General features: G+C 44.2%; 1 protein-coding gene across 5 annotated transcripts in view; it reads right to left on the bottom strand.

The window, feature by feature from the left end:
* The window catches only part of AGL (amylo-alpha-1, 6-glucosidase, 4-alpha-glucanotransferase), a 271,005-nt gene that overhangs the window by 8,844 nt on the left and 238,651 nt on the right, over positions 1-23,510 (bottom strand). For all 5 annotated transcript variants that reach the window (XM_063940051.1, XM_063940049.1, XM_063940052.1 and 2 more), the window contains exons 25-31: positions 21,087-21,189; positions 19,067-19,292; positions 11,564-11,675; positions 11,352-11,487; positions 7,584-7,696; positions 6,840-7,051; positions 5,147-5,244 (exon numbers count right to left, since the gene is read on the bottom strand). In XM_063940051.1, the coding sequence (XP_063796121.1) occupies positions 5,147-5,244; positions 6,840-7,051; positions 7,584-7,696; positions 11,352-11,487; positions 11,564-11,675; positions 19,067-19,292; positions 21,087-21,189 (1,000 nt within the window). The remainder of the gene's footprint in view (positions 1-5,146; positions 5,245-6,839; positions 7,052-7,583; positions 7,697-11,351; positions 11,488-11,563; positions 11,676-19,066; positions 19,293-21,086; positions 21,190-23,510) is intronic.

Here is a 23,510-nt window from a genome sequence, read left to right as displayed (position 1 = left end):
CATTACATTTTATTGAGAAAATAGAAGTTCCTGCAAAAAGTGTAGCATTGGATTAGCGCCAAAGTGGGAGGAGTCACTTTACCATTTTTAGTGCATTTTTACCGTTTGGAGTTTGTAGGGAACTCCCAGACTACCCCCAGGCCTGCACAAATCCTTACAGCGCAACCATCCACCTCTATTATTCCTTTTTTGTAAAACTATCTTTTGCCTGGGCTCTGTTATTGTGATACCCGAATATGATAATAAATTTGGTGCACTGCTTGCTCCGGTTCTGGCATAAACATATTGCAACAGCTTAGAAGGGGCAATCTTCGATGCAGCAACAACTGTTGCTAACACTGTTGTGGTTCCAAATCCGGAAAAAAAAAAATTGTGCACATTGGCCCTCATTCCGAGTTGATCGGTCGCAAGGCGAATTTAGCAGAGTTACACACGCTAAGCCTCCGCCTACTGGGAGTGTATCTTAGCATCCTAAAATTGCGACCGATGTATTCGCATTATTGCGATCACAAACTACTTAGCAGTTTTAGAGTAGCTCCACACTTACTCTGCCTGTGCGATCAGTTCAGTGCTTGTCGTTCCTGGATTGACGTCAGAAACACACCCAGCGTTCGCTCAGACACTCCCCCGTTTCTCCGGCCACTCCTGCGTTTTTTCCGGAAACGGTAGCGTTTTCATCCACACGCCCCTAAAACGCCGTGTTTCCGGCCAGTAACACCCATTTCCTGTCAATCACACTACGATCGCCGGAGCGAAGAAAATGCCGTGAGTAAAAATCCAAACTTCATAGCAAAGTTACTTGGCGCAGTCGCAGTGCGACTATTGCGCATGCGCACTAAGCGAAATTTCACTGCGATGCGATGAAAAATAACGAGCGATCAACTCGGAATGAGGGCCATTATGTTAACATAAACATTTATGCAAAACTATTAGCAAATAGAATTAACTCAGTTATCCCCTTCTAGATTCATATAAACCAAGTAGGCTCTATCCTGTTGCAACAGGCTCCAGATAATACCAGGTGGACTATTGAGTTGATCCACAGTATTCATAAACAAAATGCCACCCACAGACACTAGCACTCAATGAAGAAAAGCACTTGGCCATATATTCTTCCCTTTAATGTTTAGAGTGCTCAGGCTGTTGGTTTTCTCTTGGAAATTTCTTAACGGAATATATGGCTTTCATCACTTCCCCAACCTATTGTTTCGGCAATCACTTCTTCCTCCTTTGGAACCATCAATAGTACATTACAGAGCTGCTTCCTCTTATCTTTATTGGGAAATTGCCTAGGCGCAAGTGTTCAATTATACAAAGAATGTAAACGACCAAATAATTAAAAAAATAAGTATGGACCTCAAACAACCGTGATTCCCATTCGCTGTTGTAAATAAACCTCTGCAGATTTATGACAGGAGAAAAATTAAAAAGAAAATTCAACTGCGCTTGGGATTGACGGGTGAAAGACAGAATGAAATAGAAATTACCACCGTGTATCAAAGATGAATTTTCACTTGTTTAATTGTCTATATTCATTTATAAATTATGACCATATAAAAACAAAAAATAAATACTGTGCACAGTATTAGATACGCATGTAACAAGACATATCATTCAATGAATACAATGTTTCCAAGTTTAAGGTTTAAGAAGCAACAATGAGCTGTGTGTCTCATTATGGAGACATAAGGGTATATTCAATAAGTCGGATCCATTCCGGCATGCATTTGACGAAATGGATCCGTCAACCCCTAGTCAATAGAGTGGCCAAATCCGACTGTCGGATTTGAGCCTAATCCAACTGTCGGATTTGGCCGGTGTCCGTGCGGCTGTCAGCAGCTCCCCGTGTGTGAGAACACAGGGAGCTGCTGGAGCCGCACATCACGGCCGCCCAGTGCCGCGCTGCAGGGAGAGAGGTGCCTGGCCAGGGGAAAGCCATTAAGGTACCTCTCATCCCTGCAGCCCGCCGCACTGCTCTTCGTCTCCTCACCTCGGTACGACTTTTTTTAAAGTCGGATTGAGATTGTCGGAAAGGGGGCCAAAACCTGTCGGATTTGGCCCCGTTTCAGAGAGATGCATGCAGATCAGCGGCTATTCCGCTGATCCACGTGTTTTCCGACAAGTCGGGAATTCCCGACTTGTCGTAAAAAAACCGCACTTTTTAAACAGGTCGGAACCCATTCCGACCAAAATCTGTCAGAAGCTATTGAATACACCCCATAGTATGTAAAAACTGAACCTTTAAAGTTCGTGGGATTCACGGTCTCTGTCCAATAATTAAAGTTCTATGTGATATGAGACAGTTCCTCACAAGCTTGTGGATAGTTGTTATGGAAATATATTTATATACTTATAATAAGCACGGCACTTACTCCATCCGCCATATGGTCCGGGTTTACAGGGCAGTATAGTTGAACTGCTTGGTCGGGGATGCGGATAGAGAACGGCTATGGAGCATTCACTGCAGGAAGGAAGTGTGAAGCAGATAGGCGGACCAAGTATTGGTGTGGCGTCTCACAGTGCTGGTTACCTGGCCGTACTTGAAGGGAGAGCCGGTGTAGAGTTGCGCTAGCTTCAGGTAACAAAGCTGCTCACTTCCAATAATGGTGATGGCAATAGTGAGTGCCGGCCAGCCGCCTCGTTCTGTGTACTGGCTGTTGCTCCCCAGTTAGGACCAGACATATGGAGCAGAGGGTGGTGATTGAGGGATCCGTATGATGGATCCGAATAGAGAATGATAGGAGGATTTCTGACGCGTTTCGTCATGATCACGTGTCTTTCACAATTTTCCTCTTATCTATAATCTTTGCCCAAATCATGGATCCCTTAGCCAAACATTTCTGCAATGCTCTCTAAGATTAAGTCTAATTTCAATGCTTGCGGACACTATCTTATTTCTTTGAATGCTGTTGAAATTAATATGCTTCCCGTATCTCCCAATGTTTTCTAAACTCTCCAACTTGCTCCCTACGTCTTTAAATTGCTCCCTTTCAACTTGCTCCCTCCCCTTTAGAATGTAAGCTCTCACGAGCAGGGCCCTCTTCCCTAATGTACTTATCCTTTTTCTTACTTTAATAGTCTTCAACTGCACCAAATCCCGTGGTTTTCTGCCACCTGATACTTATTCTACTGTCATCTGCTGATGTAGCTATGTTTATTTACCCTGTACTTGTCCTATATTGCCTTCAACTGTAAGTTGCTGTTTTCCTGTTTTTATTGTTTATGTACTCTGTAATTGGGCGCTGCAGAACCCTTGTTGCGCCATATAAATAAAGGATAATAATAATAATAATAATAATAAAAAATGTATGCAAAATAACACTGTGCATTTCTTTGTCCTCTATGTGGGCAAAGAAATGACCAAGAGTTAGTATTGCAGCACTTGTCTCCATCTGGAAGCACAACTTATTATCAACACACTTACTCAGTGTTTTCTACGGAGCAGACACAAGCTGAGAGCCATAGAAACATAGACTTTGACGGCAGATAAGAACCACTTGGGCCATCTAGTCTGCCCATGTACACGCATACACTTACACACTAGGGTTACGTTTTGCCGGTAGCCAATTAACCTACCAGTATATTTTTGGATTGTGGGAGGAAACTGGAGTACCCGGAGGAAACCCACGCAAGTACAGGGAAGATATACAAAATCCACAATGTTAGGGCCATGTTGGGGATCAAACCCATGATCTCAGTGCTGTGAAGCAGTAATGCCAACCATTACACCATCCATATTGCCCTTAAAACGGCCACTCTCCTCCCTTCTTTAGCTTCTACCACCTTTACACTAAAGGAGCCTCTGAATATCAAGTGGTTTCTCTTGCTCTAGTAGTTTGGATCAAACTTTATGAATTAGCTCTCTAGTCTTATTTTACCATTTTTTAGTTCATTTCCTCTCCTTTCATATGAACCATTATGTTTTCCAATGCAGATTTCCTGGCCCCGCAAGTGACCAGATGGCTGCATCTTTGAAGCAGTAGCAGATCACACAAGCATGAAGGAGGCACCTGCTAACACAAGATGCCTCCTGCAGCATTAGCATATGTTTGCATTGTTGCTGCATTGCAAACTGTGTCTATCTCTTAATCACCCCCTAAGTTCCTGAAGCAAGATATAAAAGGTCTTATAGAAAAGGCACTAGAATCAGATGTTCTTCTGTCCCAAAATTGTTCCTGTCAATAAGATTCCCATTCTCCTTCCACCATCAAAATAAATTAGTTCAACATATTATTGCAGTTGCCATCTTTTAATGTATTTTGCATTTCGTTAATCTGTCAATAAATAAAAGGTTTAAAAGAAAATGAAAAACCCCAGCATAAACTAGTTTTGTGTTTATTGCACTTGTACCAGTCCTTCCGTAATTCTTAATAAAACACTGATTGCTCTTCCTAGCTTCCTTCCTGCTGCTGCCTGGATACAATTCTAAAAAAGCACAGCAGAGGAATGTGGTACAGATGTGTCCTCATACGTCATTGCTGCAGTTGCACCAAACAACCCCACTCGTTGCGCCAGCCGCCAGGTCCCGTGAAAAAACTGCTAGCGTTGGGCATCTTTTTTGCTGAAAATGCGTCTTAGTCGCTTCAATGTTGCAGCGGCAGCTTTTTTCTGATACAAGTTCCATTGTGCACAGCATACAGACTCAGTCACATACTAGTGTTGCATATCAAATTAATCAACATAGGCTCCTGGTGCGTCCTAGTTGCATCACACTGTGATTGAAATGCAGTTTCGGCAAAAAAGACCCCGAAGCTAGCAGAGTTTCTTGGAACCTAGTGGCTCACTTGTGCCAGGCATCTCACGCTGCATGGCGTACTGAGGCTAGATGTATGAGGACACATCTGTGTCCCAGATCAGCTTTAGTTTAACATTTCCACCTTATTATACAAAGGTTACATTGAAAAGCACAACAGGGAACATTTGCAAAGGGCGTGTACAAGCCAATAAATTTACCTGAAGGTGGGAAGTCGCTTAGGGAAAAGTATACTGTCATTAATGTGTCATTAGGTGATTAGCTAATTCATGGTTTTGCTGAAACTGAAAGTTTCACAATACACAAGGATCAACGTATGATCACATAACCTGGCATTGTTATTAAATATATTTGCTAAAGTAACAACAATGTTAAGAACAGAAATCCACTCACTCTGGATCTAAAGTTTTCATTCCCAAAGGTCCCATTAGCTTCTTCTCTACAACATCAAGAGCTTTCCAGGCATGGAGAGGAGTGAAGAGCTCTGGGGCCTGAAATAATTGTGTTTATTACTGCACAAGTGGTTACCACACTGACATTGTAAATTCTTGCTTTTTGATTATACAAAATAATAATTATCATCATTTATTTATATAGTGGCTTTTTCCAATAGGATTCAAGCACTTAACAGATATTAAGAACATAATATAGTATAAAAACTATGGACATAGTAAAGAGGTTTAGCTTTGCATAATATAGAGACCATGGAGATAATACAAAAGGTATGGCAGTCATTTTGGTTCATCAGTTGCAAGGACTATTCATCCTACCCACAAAGGATCCAGGTGAGGCAGCCATTTTATGCGCACTACATATACTGTAATTACACTGGGTAGTGAAGGCAATGTTTGGAACTGATGACACATAATGGGAGAGCTTGAGTATTAGGCAAGATCCTTGCAAGTTCATCAGAACCATGCATTGCTCATTCTTCACAGAGTACAAGGCGAGGCAGCCATCTTGGGCACTCTACATTGGAAACAATGTGCGAATAAGCAATGCATGGAGATAAAACATACAATGAACAGTGAACTAACATGATACCCACTGTATAATAATTCAATGGGTTGCTCTTTGTGCATTTTAAAGTACCAGACAAAGCACCCAGCTAGGGTGCACTACATAGGTTCCAGTGGACAGGATGAGCAATTCATAGCCATGACATGCAGTGGGAAATTGCAGAATAAAAAAGAAAAACCCCAACTGAGGTGGAATCCATGATGTAGTAGTATGCAAGAGAGACAGTTGGTTACATTAAAGTATTAAAGTAGCACTGCCACCTGAATTCCCCATGGTCCTTTCAGGAACCCCAGCATCCACTAGGACGATAGAGAAATGGTGGTAGTGTAACCATCCTCCATTCCTCCAACAACTCCAGGGGAAAATTGGGAGCAGCACCTTACATTAAGGAGGAAAACCATCTATACAGGTTGAGTATCCCATATCCAAATATTCCGAAATACGGAATATTCCGAAATACGGACTTTTTTGAGTGAGAGTGAGATAGTGAAACCTTTGTTTTCTGATGGCTCAATGTACACAAACTTTGTTTAATACACAAATTTATTAAAAATATTGTATTAAATGACCTTCAGACTGTGTGTATAAGTTGTATATGAAACATAAATTAATTGTGTGAATGTAGACACACTTTGTTTAATGCACAAAGTTATAAAAAATATTGGCTAAAATTACCTTCAGGCTGTGTGTATAAGGTGTATATGAAACGTAAATGCATTCTGTGCTTAGACTTAGGTCCCATCTCCATGATATCTCATCATGGTATGCAATTATTCCAAAATACGGAAAAATCCCATATCCAAAATACCCCTGGTCCCAAGCATTTTGGATAAGGGAGACTCAACCTGTATTATTATTATGTTATAAGTCAGTAGAAAGTACGAGATACAGGTGCTGCTACTTGTCCTATCTCTGTAATTCAGCAGCCTGTTTACTCTATTTCCCAGTTGTGCGAGAGTAGAACAACTCTGACAATGGCAATAAATATGTATGAACATAGTGAGCAAGTGCCTTAAACAGAAGGGTTTGTGTTTTAGTGATGTGCAGAGCCCCACGATGCACTCACCACCACCATGGCAACAGCAAAGTTTGGCCGCAGCTGGTAATCACACCAGGGACTGGATGCCCCATAGCTATCCTTGTAAATGCCACATTTGTGGACCAGGTCTGGACGTTGTTCATTGGGATCAGAAGGGTCCTCTGAGACATAGAAAGATCTCTCAAAGTGATCCTGTACGCACTGGTTCCACTCTGAGTAGGTAAGCAGCACCTCTTTTCCTGGGCGAGACATAAGAACAATGGTAAATACAATAGTGAGAAGCGGAGGAGCAGTTATAGCACAAGCTACATTAAGGACACCTACTACACCTACTGTAGCACAACTAGACTGCTATACAAGCATAATGTACAAACCATGCACAGATATATGTTGTATATATGCTCCAAAGCCTGTTGTAGAAATCATACAATACCATAGTGGTTATTGGTGAAGGATAAAGAATTTAATTACTATCCCTAACCTCTAAAGACTAACACATAAAACTTTAGCTGTAAAGTTTTCTAAGTAGTAATAAAAACACAGAATTACTATACAAGTTTTGTTTGGGCTGAACACAATGTAAAAATAAATACAGCAGCCAAGTTTGAAGCAACAAAACCCACTGTACAAACATGCTCTGCTTATGTAGATCATATTTATTGGTCTGCTGGGAACATTGTTGAGAAGAAAAAGGCAATTAACCATGAATACCTAAAAATAAATAATACATTCCTTTATGCATGGATGTGATAAATCCCTTCTACATCTCACCTTTCCTCTGCACTGTAACTCCTTTGTATGGATAAATATTTTTCTCACTTAACTCCTTTAACCAACGCACTGCAGATTTACTGAGGCCGACAATTTCCACGGCAGAGCCATCCCTAAAATAGGAAATTATAAGACAGTAAGTAATACTATAGTGCCCTGAGGAAGCCTATAAAGCGAAATGCGCATTGGTTAGACAGCGATGTGTTTCTAAATAATTATGTAATGATGTATGTCAGTATATACTCATGAACAAGCAACTGATGATTACAGTGGGAGCGTTACTAGTACAATAAAGTTGAAGGAATAGCAGCAGGATAGTGGAGTACGAAAACTGACACACTGCACTCGCGGCTACCTAGTATTTATTACAGGTGGCTACTATAAGTCCAGCACAAGCATGATCGAGAATTTAATTGGCAGCATCATATATTGTTAGTGCCATTTATATATATATATATATATATATATATATATATATATATATATAATCCATCCTGTGGAGTACCATATTTTAACTTAAGAGCCAGTATGCTGCATACGTGGTCACTCCAGTCAGATATATAATCATTGCTACCTTGCTGACATCCTCGTCTGGCACCGATTACAGTACACTTGAAAAAGGTTGACCTGGCAGATATTAATGCTTGACAATAGCAATTCTTCTATATTGGTTGACACAATCTTCTTGAATCAAGTACAAACATGCATGTGAGACAATAAATGTACAGCAGTATCATTATGGCTGCGTTAATCACGGTGTAAAATGGAACTACGTATTACCTTGCTATCTTATGTTAACACTGTGGGGTGTCATCACATAAAGTACACTCACAGCCATAACATTATATGATCGTGTGCACATTTATCGGCACACTGCGTAGGTATTTATCTTGCTGATAGCCAAATAACAATTACATTTTGGCAACTATATTTAAATAATACCATAGTGGTATATCTTGAAGACCACATTATATCCTGAAATCACAATCAGAATTTACCGATCATTAATGTGCTATGGGTGTTTGACAGTCATTATTGTGCTTCCAATGGTCCTTATACCGGGCTACTAATATACTTTAGCCAGATTAATTGAAACTCCCACTGCTTGCAGCAGACTAATTAAAACGGTCTTATACTGCACTGATCTATGCATGTAGGACATAAGTGTTGCAGAATTATGGTGACAGATGTATATTGTTACTTTATTTGATACATCAGTAACACTTGCAAGAGTGCTCAGATATATGAGATATGATACTTCTTCTCAGCACTGTGCTATATTGAAGTCTGCTGAATCACCACGGGTTGTCATACATAATTGGTACTGTTACAGTACCTGGGGCAACTAATAAGTAGGCTCCTGTATGAGTGAACAACACATACTAAAAACATAATATAGGAATAACACATCTGCTCGTTTTTAAATCTTTATTCACAATATTTTCACACTTTCTCACGGGTGTAGTATGGTATGCCGGCAGCTCGGATCCCGGCGGACAGCATACCGGCGCCAGTCCCGACCGCTGGCATACCGACAGCTGAGCAAATGAGCCTCTTGCTGGCTCGCCACGCTGCGGGCACGGTGGCGTGCTACGTGCACCACGCTATTTATTCTTCCTCCAGCCGGGTCGAGGACCCCAAGAGGGAGAATAGTTGTCGGTATGCCGGGTGTCGGGATTCCGGCGCCGGTATACTGAGCGCTGGGATCCCAACAGCCGGCATACTGAACACCACCATCTCACTTATTCCTTTTGTTTTTAATACTTTGCTTGAAACTCATAATAAACGGACCGTTATAGTCCACTAAACAATAAATTGACGAATATACTGTATAACTGTATGTACGTGATATTTTGGCATTTGGCAATCATCTTATATTAACCTAGGGGATTTATGAATCCAAAATAATGATTGTATTTTAACGCTATTAGTTGGGTTGTGTGCACCCAAAGCGTAGCTGGTCTCTTCTTCTTTCCCCTCCCTATGGGGATTTGGTCATATACCTTAAATATAGCCAGTTGGTAGCACCAGCAGAACCCTTTGTTCCTTATTTACTTAGAATTACCCATATTCTTAATCTGGGTTTAATTGGTATCAGAAAGGGTACCCCAACTCTTTTCAAATCTCCATAAATACCCTTGTCTTGGTGCGGGTTACTCTCCAGGAATGGTTAGAGTTTTTACCTTTCCCCTTTTGGAACTTTTCAAAGTAAGTAATACATTGCTATTTACTGCATGAATACAGCCAGTGCAATCTGAAAGGACCTGCCAGTAAGGAATTGGAGTTAAAGTATTAGAAAGGTACAACATCGCCACCTACTGTGAACTCAGGATGGTAGCAGGCAGAAAAAACAAATGTAAGGCACATACATGTCAAAAGGAAGGTGACTGCTACTGTAAAAAGAAAGTTTTGTTCAGTCCTAAACTGAAATACAAGAAACAGCATCTCTTGATATGGGAAGAGTGACTGACTGCCAAATCATATATGATTTGGTAGAATTTCAGTCAGTCACTCTTCCCATATCAAGAGATGCTGTTTCCTGTATTTCAGTTTAGGACTGAACAAAACTTTCTTTTCACAGTAGCAGTCACCTTCCTTTGCTTGTATTGGAGCCTGTTCCCTCGCTCTCAGCTGAGACCTTGAGACTTCACTGCAACACCCAGCTGGTCTAGTCCATTAGTTACTTTATCAAGCAGTTTAGTTTGGATGTTTTCTACCAAAATGACTTGATATTGTACTTTATATGACCCCAAAAGGATCATTCTGGATAATCAAAATCCAGCCTGCCTATGTTTACTGTAGGATATGAAAACATAAAGTCTGGTCAGTCCATGACTCCCATCTGATTTGGTTGTCTTATAAACCGGAGGTTGCCCTTTACTCTGTGTTTCCAAATGTCCAGAAATCTAGTATTTCTGCAAAAGTGGGAACAAACCTATTACCATATGTGGGGGTATCAAAAGAGAGTAAGAGTATATCCTGCAGTGGATTGAGTGTAGATCAAGGGCATATTCTAGAAATAATACAAACCAAAATAAAGTTCCTGTACACAAATACGAATGGATATATTTGTGTGCATATAAAAGTTAATGTAAGCCATTATAACTGCGTGCAGGGGCACATTTAAGGTCAGACAATAAATATTAACAGCATGGGGCGTTTTAAGACAGGAGAGGGCCCGTGTGCAGAATCCATGCGGGCCCCCCTCTTCTCTGGCAGCGTAACAGACTCTGGCTTTGTGCAAGAGTTCTACTGTGCATGCGCGGGTCTTCAGGAACATGCGCAAATCACTGCGTATAAGGCCGTTGCACCATTTTCCCAGAGATTTCTGTCTGCAGCGCCGTTCTCTGACGGACTCCGGAGGGGTTAGTATAGTTTTATGAGTGCAGGGTGTGTGGTGCGGGCGCCGCACACCTTGAACCCATTATAGATATGCCAATGGTTAGAACTGTATTTATAAATATGTTTCTGTAATTGGAAAATAATATTACTGTAACCTTACATAAGTTATACTCATATGTAGTACCATGACTGCAGTCAGTTTCTTAATAGGACACTCAGGGCAGTTTGAGCATATAGCCAGCATCATACCCCCAAGGATGCCTATGGGTGTCACACTGCATACTGGCACAAGGCAAAGCAAAGACTTATCACTATCAATGTGCAAACCATAAGAGGAATCAATTTATAAGCATGGGAATGAATGCGGTGTACACATATCAAAAAAATCCTCATTACATAATCTACACAAGGCAGGATTTCTGGTACCTTGGAGTTGCTGGAATTCCTCTATTTCTAGCTTTTTCACTTTCCCCCATTTTGTCCATCCAGGTCCCACAATTTAGCCGGTTCCCTCCGAAAACAAAACCAGTTACCGGATCCACCCCAGCATTGATATTAAAGCCTGTAAACCAACACCAGAGTAAGGCGGTTTGGAAGTACATGCAAGGTTGCTGTAAGGTATTGTAAACAGGACTCACCTTCATCTCTCATGTTCCGGTCTATTTGGGGCCCAGCGTTCCTCTCTCGGAAGTTGATACCTTGTGCATGGCGTTGCAGAGCCTCCTGGATAACGACATAGAGGGGCTGGTCCTGTACAAAAAGAGGGGATATTACTCTTATCCCAAGAACATTAAATGTGATGTGAGAGATAGAGATACTGTAACAGTATAAGATATGTAGGGTGATATAAAATGACGTGTGTCATTGATGGGCTCAGTATGATATACCGTCGCCCGGCATGCTGAACGTCAGGATCCCGACATCGGCATACCGTTGTGACAGCCGGGATTCCGACGAGCGGTATGCTAACGGCATACCTCATTGATGTCCTCTGTGGTATAAATATTAGTATATTTACAAGCCCCCTCTGTGATAGGTCCTCCTTTGTTAAGTACAGGAATTAAATAGCCACCAGAAAAAAAAAAAAAGGAACAATCACACACCCGACGCCACCACGTGCCTGTGACTCTAGCATGTAAATTAACCCAGTTAATACGCTGAGAAAAATTAGCAGGTAAGGGATACTGTAGATCTAGGCTAAAGGTTTGAATAACCTATCACACAGGACCTTGCCCTTAATACACCATGATATTAGGCATACAGAAGTGGTTTGTTTACTGAAAATCTTAACTCACCCTTTCATATGCCCCTAAGACCTCAGAGCATCCCTGATTACTCAAGATGAATAACACGGCAATGTTTCCTACTACTCTATTTTTAGAATCTTTTTTATGTTTTCATACATTACTTACTTTTTTTTAGGCTTACATATACATTTCAACTAGCAGCGATGTCTGCAAAGTGTATCGGAATGCTGGCACTTTGCAGTCACCAACATACACTACAATGTTTTCTCTTGCGCCCCATAGATGTAATTCTTGGTGATATGCGCAGTCGCACATCGCAACTGCCCAAACTGAATTCCCATCAAAGGATCATTTACAAGCTGGAAAACTTCAGCACAAGTGCTTGTGTGTACAGGCAAATGTGTCCGGTTCCCTGCCAAAGCACATGGATCTGCGAGCAAAGACAGCAGTGTCTGTGAGGGCCCAAAGGTTGGATTCTGCCAATCAGAGGAGTTGGGCAGATTTAGCATGTTCCTTACATAGTGAACAGTTGCTTGAGAGTTCTTACATTAGCACTGTAGTGCAGAAGAGAGATTTGCGGCTGGATGTAACGGAGTCCAAGATCAATGAATGTGCGGGATGCCGGACGACCTCTGACTTTTTTTTAAAGAGGCAAACACAAAGCAAAACCATGCTTTGTAAGTGATTGCCCCTTTAAAAAAGTCTGAGATAGGACAGAATCCTGCACCTCCGGCGATCTCGGACTCCATTACATCCTGCCGTTGATGTTGTGGGATGGGATTATGTACATGAGATAATAAGATTTTACTTACCGGTAAATCTATTTCTCGTAGTCCGTAGAGGATGCTGGTACTCCGTAAGGACCATGGGGAATAGACGGGCTCCGCAGGAGATAGGGCACTTTAAGAAAGCTTTGGACTCTGGGTGTGCACTGGCTCCTCCCTCTATGCCCCTCCTCCAGACCTCAGTTAGGGAAACTGTGCCCAGAGGACAAGGACAGTACGAGGAAGGATTTTTGTAAATCTAAGGGCGAGATCCATACCAGCCACACCAATCACACCATACAACTTGTGATAAACTTACCCAGTTAACAGTATGAACAACAACATAGCCACGGTTCAACCGAAAAACTATAACATAACCCTTATGTAAGCAATAACTATATACAAGTCTTGCAGAAAAAGTCCGCACTTGGGACGGGCGCCCAGCATCCTCTACGGACTACGAGAAATAGATTTACCGGTAAGTAAAATCTTATTTTCTCTAACGTCCTTGAGGATGCTGGGACTCCGTAAGGACCATGGGAATTATACCAAAGCTCCCAAACGGGCGGGAGAGTGCGGATGACTCTGCAGCACCGATTGAGCAAACAGGAGGTCCTCCTCAGCCAGGGTATCAAATTTATAGAACTTTGCTAAGGTGTTTGTCCCCGACCAAGTAGCTGCTCGGCACAACTGTAATGCCGAGACCCCTCGGGCAGCCGCCCAAGAAGAGCCCACTTTCCTAGTGGAGTGGGCCTTAACTGATTTCGGTAACGGCAATCCTGCCGTAGAATGCGCCTGCTGAATCGTGTTACAGATCCAGCGAGCAATAGTCTGCTTTGAAGCAGGAGCGCCAACCTTGTTGGCCGCATACAGAACGAACAAAGCTTCAGTCTTCCTGATTCTTGCCGTTCTGGTCACATAAATCTTCAAAGCCCTGACTACATCCAAGGACTCGGAATCCTCCAAGTCCCGTGTAGCCACAGGCACGACAATAGGTTGGTTCACATGAAAAGATGAGACCACTTTTGGCAGAAAGTGAGGGCGAGTCCTCAACTCTGCCCTATCCACGTGAAAAACCAAGTATGGGCTTTTATGTGATAAAGCCGCCAATTCGGAAACACGTCTTGCCGAAGCTAACGCCAACAACATGACCACTTTCCATGTGAGGTATTTCCACTCCACAGTTTTGAGTGGTTCAAACCAAGGTGACTTGAGGAAACGCAACACCACGTTAAGATCCCAAGGCGCCACCGGAGGCACAAAGGGAGGCTGAATATGCAGCACCCCCTTCACAAAGGTCTGTACTTCAGGAATAGAGGCCAATTCTCTTTGAAAGAAAATGGATAAGGCCGAAATCTGGACCTTTATGGACCCTAATTTTAGGCCCAAAGTCACTCCTGTTTGAAGGAAGTGAAGTAGACAGCCCAAATGGAACTCCTCCGTAGGAGCAGCTCTGGCCTCACACCAAGAAACATATTTCCGCCATATACGGTGATAATGTTTTAACGTCACGTCTTTCCTAGCCTTGATCAGGGTAGGAATGACTTCCTCTGGAATCCCTTTTTCCGCTAGGATCCGGCGTTCAACCGCCATGCCGTCAAACGCAGCCGCGGTAAGTCTTGGAACAGACAGGGCCCCTGCCGCAGCAGGTCCTGCCTTAGAGGAAGAGGCCACGGATCCCCTGCGAGCAACTCTTGCAGCTCCGGATACCAAGTCCTCCGTGGCCAATCCGGAACAATGAGTATTGTTCTGACCCTGCTTCTTCGTATTATTCTCAACACCTTGGGTATGAGAGGAAGAGGAGGAAACACATAGACCGATCTGAACACCCAAGGTGTCACCAGAGCGTCTACCGCTACCGCCTGAGGGTCCCTTGACCTGGCGCAATACCGCTTTAGCTTTTTGTTGAGACGGGATGCCATCATGTCGATATGAGGCAGTCCCCAACGACCCGTGATCTGTGCGAAGACTTCTTGATGAAGTCCCCACTCTCCCGGATGCAGGTCGTGCCTGCTGAGGAAGTCCGCCTCCCAGTTATCCACCCCCGGGATGAACACCGCTGATATCGCGCTTACATGGCCTTCCGCCCAGCGTAGAATCCTGGTCGCTTCTGCCATGACCATTCTGCTCCTTGTTCCGCCCTGGCGGTTTATATGAGCCACTGCCGTGACATTGTCTGACTGAATCAGAACCGGTTTTCTCCGAAGCAATTCCTCCGCTTGACGCAGGGCGTTGTATATGGCCCTCAACTCCAGGACGTTGATGTGGAGACAAGACTCTAGGCTTGACCAGAGACCTTGGAAATTTCTTCCCAGTGTCACTGCTCCCCAGCCTCGGAGGCTTGCGTCCGTGGTCACCAGGACCCAGTCCTGAATGCCGAACCTGCGACCTTCTAGTAGGTGAGCACTGTTCAGCCACCACAGGAGACAGGGTGATCCTTTGATGCATTTGTAAATGGGACCCGGACCACTTGTCCAAGAGGTCCCATTGAAAAGTCCTCGCATGGAACCTGCCGAAAGGGATGGCCTCGTAGGAAGCCACCATCTTCCCCAGGACCTGCGTGCACTGATGCACTGAAACCTTTTTTGGTTTTAATAGGTTCCTGACCATGGCTATGAGTTCCTGAACCTTTTCGATCGGAAGAAAAACCTTTTTCTGGTCTGTGTCTAGAATCAGCCCCAAAAAGGTCAGACGCGTTGTAGGGACTAGCTGGGGCTTCGGTATATTGAGAATCCAACCGTGTATCTGCAACGTCTTCATGGACAGAGACACGCTGTCCAGCAACCTCTCCCGAAATCTCGCCTTTATGAGGAGATCATCCAAGTATGGGAAAATTGTGACCCCCTGCCTGCGCAGGAGCACCATCATTTCCGCCATTACCTTGGTGAAAATTCTCGGGGCCGTGGAAAGCCCAAACGGCAACGTCTGAAATTGGTAGTGACAGTCCTGCACTGCAAATCTCAGGAACGCCTGATGCGGGGGGAATATCGGAACATGAAGGTAAGCATCCTTTATGTCCAGGGACACCATCCAATCCCCCCCCCCCCCTCCAGGATGGCGATGACCGCCCTGAGTGATTCCATTTTGAACTTGAACCTCTTCAAGTAAAGGTTCAGAGATTTCAGGTTTAAAATGGGTCCGACCGAACCGTCCGGTTTCGGGACCACAAACAGGGTTGAGTAATATCCCTCTCTTTGCTGGAGATGAGGAACTGTGACAATCACCTGTTGAATACACAATTTTTGGATTGCTACCAACACTAGCTCCCTCTCTGACGGGGAAGCCGGCAGAGCCGATTTGAAAAATCGGCGAGGAGGCAAGTCTTCGAATTCCAGCCTGTATCCCTGAGAAACAATCTCTAACGCCCAGGGATCCACCTGCGAGTGAACCCAGACGTGGCTGAAAAACCGAAGACGAGCCCCCACCAGATCTGCCTCCCCTCGGGAAGCCCCAGTGTCATGCGGTGGACTTTGCAGACGCAGGGGAGGACTTCTGCTCTTGGGAATTAGCTGTGTGCAGCTTTTTTCCCCTGCCTTTCCCTCTGGCAACAAAGGATGATCGCCGTACCTTCTTGTTTTTATTGGAACGAAAGGACTGCATTTGATAATGAGGTGCCTTTTTTGTATGCTGCGGGGCGACATAAGGTAAGAAATTTGACTTACCAGCCGTAGAGACAAGATCCGAGAGGCCGTCTCCAAACAACTCCACCCCTTTGTAAGGCAAGGACTCCATATGCCGCTTTGAATCGGCATCTCCCGTCCACTGTCGGGTCCACAAGAGCCGCCTAGCAGAAATAGACATAGCATTTATTCTGGAGCTTAATAAACAAATGTCTCTCTGAGCATCCCTCATATACAAGGCAGCTTCTCTGATATGCTCTATGGTCATATGAATGGCATACCTATCTAAGGTGTCAATTTCCGTAGATAAGGAATCTGCCCATGCCACAACCGCACTACAAACCCAGGCCGACGCCATAGCCGGTCAAGCAATAGTACCGGAATGATTGTAAATGTGCTTTAAGGTAATTTCCTGCCTGCGATCAGCAGGTTCCTTGAGGGAAGCCTTATCCTGAGAAGGCAGTGCCACCTTTTTGGACAAACGTGTCAGCGCCTTGTCAACTTTTGGCGAAGATTCCCAGCGTATCCTATCAGTTTGTGGAAAAGGATACGCCATGAGAATCCTTTTGGGAACTTGTGGTCTCCTATCCGGAGATTTCCAAGCCTTTTCGCACAAGTCACTTAATTCAAATGAGGATGGAAAAGTGACTTCAGGCTTTTTCCCTTTATACATGTGTACCCTCGTGTCAGGGACAGGGGGTTCCTCAGTAATATGCAAAACCTCTTTAATGGCAATAATCATGTACCGTATACCCTTTGCCACCTTCGGCTGTAATTTTGCATCTTCATAGTCGAAACTAGAGTCAGTATCCGTGTCGGTATCTGTGTCATCGATCTGGGATATGGTGAATTTCTGAGACCCCGAAGGACCTGGCGCCCCAGGGACAGGCATGGACTGGCTACCTGACTGATCCCTAGCTTCTGCCTTGTCTAACCTTTTATGCAATAGACTGACATTTGCATTCAAGACATTCAGCATATCCACCCATTCCGGTGTCGGCGTTGCCGACGGCGACCTGACATTCAAGCACTCCCCCTCCACATTAAGCGAGCCTTCCTCGTCAAACATGTCGACACACGCGTACCGACACACTTCCCCCACACACAGGGAACCCCTTTCCTGAAGACAGTATCCCTGTCAAGGCCCTTTGGAGAGACAGAGAGTATGCCAGCACACACCCCAGCGCAATGACCCTGGAGACCAACACAAAATGTTTTTCCCCAGCAGCGCTGTATAATATGTAAACCGCCAATTATGTGCCCCCCCCCTCTCTTTTAAGCACCCTTTCACCGTGTGTAAGCAGGGGAGAGTCCGGGGAGCTTCCTCTCAGCAGTGCTGTGGAGAGAAAATGGCGCTGGTGAGTGCTGAGGGAGAAGCCTCGCCCCCTCGGCGGCGGGCTTCTGTCCCGCTCAAACTTAGTAAAATATGGCGGGGGCTCTTTTATATACATGTACAGAGCCCACCTGTACATGTATATAGTCTTTTTGCCATGCAGAGGTTTATATTGCTGCCCAGGGCGCCCCCCCCCCCTGCGCCCTGCACCCTTACAGTGACCGGAGTATGTGAGGTGTATGGGAGCAATGACGTACAGCTGCAGTGCTGTGCGTTACCTCAGTGAAGCTGAAGGCTTCTGCCGCCTGACGACTTCTGTCTTCTGTACTTCTAGCTCTGTGAGGAGAACGGCGGCGCGGCTCCGGGGGTGGACGCCCAGTAAGAACCTGCGTTCACCCCCTCTGGAGCTAATGGTGTCCAGTAGCCGAGGAAGCAGAGCCTATCTTTGACAAGAAGGTCTGCTCCTCTCTCCTCAGTCCCTCGATGCAGGGAGCCTGTTGCCAGCAGTGCTCCCTGTGAAAAAGTAGTAAAAGGTAGAAAAAAATCCAAACAAAAATGCTTCTAGGCAGAGAACTCTGGAGAGCTCTCTGCAGTGCACCCATCTTGCTCTGGGCACAGTGTAAAACTGAGGTCTGGAGGAGGGGCATAGAGGGAGGAGCCAGTGCACACCCAGAGTCCAAAGCTTTCTTAAAGTGCCCTATCTCCTGCGGAGCCCGTCTATTCCCCATGGTCCTTACGGAGCATCCTCAAGGACGTTAGAGAAAACAGGGTATAACGAGTGCAGTTACAGGGGCGTACCCTGCTTTGTGGGAAAGTACACCAAATTTCTTCCCTGTACTTCACCACCTCTGTAGTCCCAGACATATAAACTTCTAAAAGGATGCATTTTGCTCCTCTCAGTTGGGCACTGATTGATGCCCCCTGGGGCCATGCACCCTAACCTGTACTTGAATACATAAAGCAGAATTATCAGTCCGCAAATACTTTGGCTGGTATAAGATCTTTACAAAGAACAGAAAATGTTCTTTTATCCAGGACTTCTTTCTTCTTCTTCACATTCAGCATATAAACCATAACAATGCCCACTGAGCAATGTCTTCAGGTCAGTTAATATGCAGTCCATAAACACCCAATCAATTATCAGAACATTTTGTGTGAAATGAAAAGAAAAACGTACTACTTCTCCGGCAGCTGTTGGGGAAGAATCATCTTTGGGGTACATCCTGGAGACCGGACACTTCAGGATTGATATGCCATTAGGAACAATGTTACAGTAGTCTTGTATACACTGCAGCCACCACCACACAGCATCACGGCAGTTATATCTGGCATACGTGCCCTGGCCAAGAAGGTTAGGGATTAGCCCATGTCTCAGAGTGCCGGCAAATGCAAGAATAATGTTTCTGAAGACACAATGGTTACAATTATCGACCGGAACTGCAAGGCAAAGCTACAACATGAAACACTGAAATAGGAATGACATACTGTATTTACTTGACAATGACAAACAAATGAATAATGATTGTGAAAACACTCAGTGATTAATGCCATTTGTTTCCTATGTCTATATGGATCCAAGGGAGCTGATAAACATGTCTTTCTCATTCATCCAATTTGGTAACATTGCATCATGGGTATAAAGAGTGTCCATTAGGACTTTGGCACTTTAAAACCTTACAGGATGGAGTAGGTAGGAACTTACAGATGTTTCAAGTACTTTTTTGTTTTATTCGCTGGACTACGGTGGCAGACTATAATTTATTTCTTTATATGAGTTTACCACGGGTATAATGAATTTATCACCACTTTGACGTTGAATCGGTCATTGGAAGTAAACAGCCTAGCTAGACTATCGGTGAAAAAGAGCGAGCTGAGGAGGAACAAATACCTTCTACCACTGTCTCCCACTCCTGATGCGGGACATCTTCCAAAGAGGAAAACCCTTCACTTGCCCCAGGCTGTCACCAGGGACAATGCACTGACACTACACATCGAGTACATCAGCAACAGACCACGCATAGGAAATGTGTCACCAGTGTAAATTATGCAATCAGGGAATAATGGATATATCTCAATTAACCAGATCATGTTTAGGAAAAAAACTGGCTTTAACAGCTGACATTCTGGCCGGGATGTAGTGAAGTCCACATTCGGCAGCCGTGCGTAGTGCTGGATGAGTGTGGACTTCACTACATCTGATGGGGTTTGTTTTTTTTAAAGGGGCAATCATTTACAAGGCATGGGGTTTAGCCTTGTAAATGATTGCCCCTTTAAAAAAAAAAGTCCTGGCCACCGAACTCGGATTTCATTACATCCCGCTCCCCATGTCTAAAGGTGATCTGTTGGTTACTCAAAACTCTTTTTGATTGGTATGTTGTTTGGGTTTAGCACTTTATAAAACATTAACTACAGATGTCAGCACATCCCCACAGCAAAGTGTGTAAGGACGTGGCCTGGTGCTTACAATTTTCAGAAGCAACCACACCAGGAGTACGGATGACTGGACTTTTCCAATTTGATTGTAATCTCTTTTATGATCTCAATTAATTGAATTTGTCTACCTTGTACGTCTCTTATGTGTGCTGTTTTCCCCATTGTCTGGTGCTGCTAAGCGCCATGGCACCTTTCAAATCAAAACAGTAATAGTAATATCTACTTGTGGGTTGGTGTTATGCAACAAATGAAACAGTAATATTGTTCATCACGTGTGGCCAACGTCATGATGTGAGGGCGGGAATGGAGGTAGCAGGAAGTCACAGAGTACATGTGGAAAAAGCAGCCTTCCCCCCTCCACTGTGATATGCACTGGTAAGGTCAAATTGCATTAAGTTAAGGCCAGTACTGACGGGGAGATTTCCCCAGAGATGTGTGCTGAGCGATATATCAGTGACCGCTCAGCACACATCTCTCCCCCCACTCAGCACAGCGCGATGTTTGCTGAGCGAGGTGGGGGAAGGGGGGGGGGGGGGGTGCGCTCATTTCACCAAGCGGTGAAATGAGTGACCTGTTAGATTGTCAGGTCAATCTAGCACGGGCGATAGCGATGCGGGCTATCGCTGTAGGGTATACACACGGAGAGATCCGTGCTTAACTTCTAAGCAATCAAGTCAGATTGCTTAGAATTTAAGCACTGATATCTCCGTGTGTACCCCCCTTTAAACTGTCAGATAGGGCATTGTTTAAACTGATTTACTTACCTAGCCTCAGTTTTGCGGCCAGTGATGAGCAGCAAACCCCTCAGGGAAATGAACGTGTCTCTACCCCAGCAGCGGAAAATCCCAGAAGAGAAATGGGGAAGACCTAGGGAAAAAAAAGAACACAGCACGGAGCTTTAGGGGTTTTATTGTTTGTGCCACATAAATGAATAAGAACATATGTAAATAAAGTACTCATGGTATAAAAACAGAAGATGTACTGGATACCACAAATCATGGAAACCACAGGGGCTACATTACTAACATGAGCAACTATAGACATGAGAAAAGTAATATGGAATATAAGAATAAAAAATAGGTGTAGTATGAAAAATGGTCAGCAGTTTCTATAGATCCACTAAACTAACACACTTCTTCATCCAAATGGCATCTAGCAACATTCACATGTGTATAGGCATAAGCTACTGTCCTCTGCAATAAATTATTCTAGGCAGGGAATGGTTCAAAGTATTATTAGAAATAATCTCAGTTCCTGTTTGTTTTTCTCTCTGTAAACTCTGTGGTATGTAAGAATAGGTTTTAAAATAAAAGTGGCACAGACAAGATACTGTCGAGTAAAAATAAACACAGTCCTTGTTTTTGAGCCATCAGTTGTTCATTACGAAACATACAACAACTACAGATCACAGATGACTATAATATAATAGTTATGGTAGACGTACCGCTGATAACTCTATTTCGCCTAAGCCCACAGTATCCACAGGATAAACATTGGGATATGAGGTAGCAACAGCGGATTGGCACCAACGATCAAAGCTTTCGGCCTCCCAGAATGCAATGGGCCAGTCCCCTATATCCCCGCCTCCTGGTTCAGGCAATTCAGTTGTTTTCCAAAGGTCAAGGCAGGAGCATCATAGAGAGCCCTAATTAGGCGAGAAGAACTCACATGCACACCCTTCCGTACAAGAAGGAATAGGTTAGTAGGTGAAAGGATCCTCAAATCAGGTGCGTCAGGGTGGGATCCCTGTGGATAATGTGGACATAACTAATATTTCTCCTGCAGGGTCCACAGGTTATCCACAGGATGAACATCGGGATGTCCCAAAGCAAATTTAGTGGTGGGGACGCTCCTGATTGGACAGGAGAATCCTTTGCCCGAATTCAGCGTCCTGAGAGACAAAGGTATCAAAGGCATAATGTCTAATGAATGTGTTAATGGAAGACCATGTGGCTGCCTTACATACAGTATCTGTTCAGCTGAAGCACCATGTTGTGCTGCCCATGATGGACCTACCTTACGAGTAGAGTGAGCAGAGACATTAGCCGGAATAGGGAGATCAGCTTGAGGCTATGCTTCTGAAATCGTCATCCGAAGCCACCTCGCCAGTGTCTGCTTGTCAGCAGGCAATCCTCTCTTGTGAAATCCATAGAGAACAAAGAGAGTGTCTGTCTTTCTGATGGCACTGGTACGATCCACCTAGATCCTTAAGGCACGGACTACGTCCAACGATGCATCTCCCACAGAAAGATCCGGCCCTTAGAAGGCTGGAACTACATTTTCTTCGTTAAGATTGAATTTAGACACCACCTTAGGTAGATACCCAGATATGGTTCTGAGAACCGCTCTATCTGGATGTAAAATCAGAAAAGGAGGGCGAAATAATAGTGCCCTTAGATCTGAAACTCTTCTAGCTGAAGCAACAGCCAGTAGAAAGGGAACTTTAGCTGTCAGCCATTTAAAATCCACTTGCTTTAGTTGTTCTAATGGAGCAACTTGAAGCGCCTTTAGGACTAATCTTAAATCCCAAGGCACTGCAGTTGAACAAAAGGAGGTTGGATGTGAAGCATTCTCTGGAAGAAAATGCAAACATCCTGTAGGTTAGCGCCGTTTCCTTGTTTTACCTTTCACATCACCCTGGGTAACAGCCCATTAATTTGTATGAATGGCGTGTCGACTGAGAAAATCCGCTTCCCAGTTCAGGACTCCTGGAATGAATACTGCGGACAAGGCTGGGTGATGAAGCTCTGCCCACGTTAACGTGTGGCTTATCTCCTTCATTGCTTTTTGGCTTCCAGTTCCCCCCTGGTGATTGAGGTACGCTACTGCCATTGCACTGTCCAAGCGAATTTGAACTGGTTTCCCCTGGAGGATGTCCTTTGCCTGAATGAGTGCCATATATGTAGCCCGAAGTTCCAATATATTTATTGGCAGGCAACTTTCTTTCTTGGTCCACTGCCCCTGGAAGCAACTTCTTCCTGACACTGCTCCCCAGCCCTGAAGACTGGCATTCGTTGTCAGAACTTCCCAATCTGATATCCAAAAGGGTATTTCTTTGTCCAGATGGGATGTCTGCAGCCACCAGGCTAATGACCTACTTACTTCCAGAGGAAGGACCATAGTCTGTGTTTTCATTGTCTGATGTAACCCATTCCATTTGGAAAGGATCAGATGTTGTAGAGGCCTCG

This window comes from Pseudophryne corroboree, chromosome 9 (assembly GCF_028390025.1).
Source record: "Pseudophryne corroboree isolate aPseCor3 chromosome 9, aPseCor3.hap2, whole genome shotgun sequence".
NCBI lineage: Eukaryota > Metazoa > Chordata > Amphibia > Anura > Myobatrachidae > Pseudophryne > Pseudophryne corroboree.
Note: the sequence above shows the minus strand (reverse complement) of the source record. Positions and strands in the feature narration are given on the sequence as shown.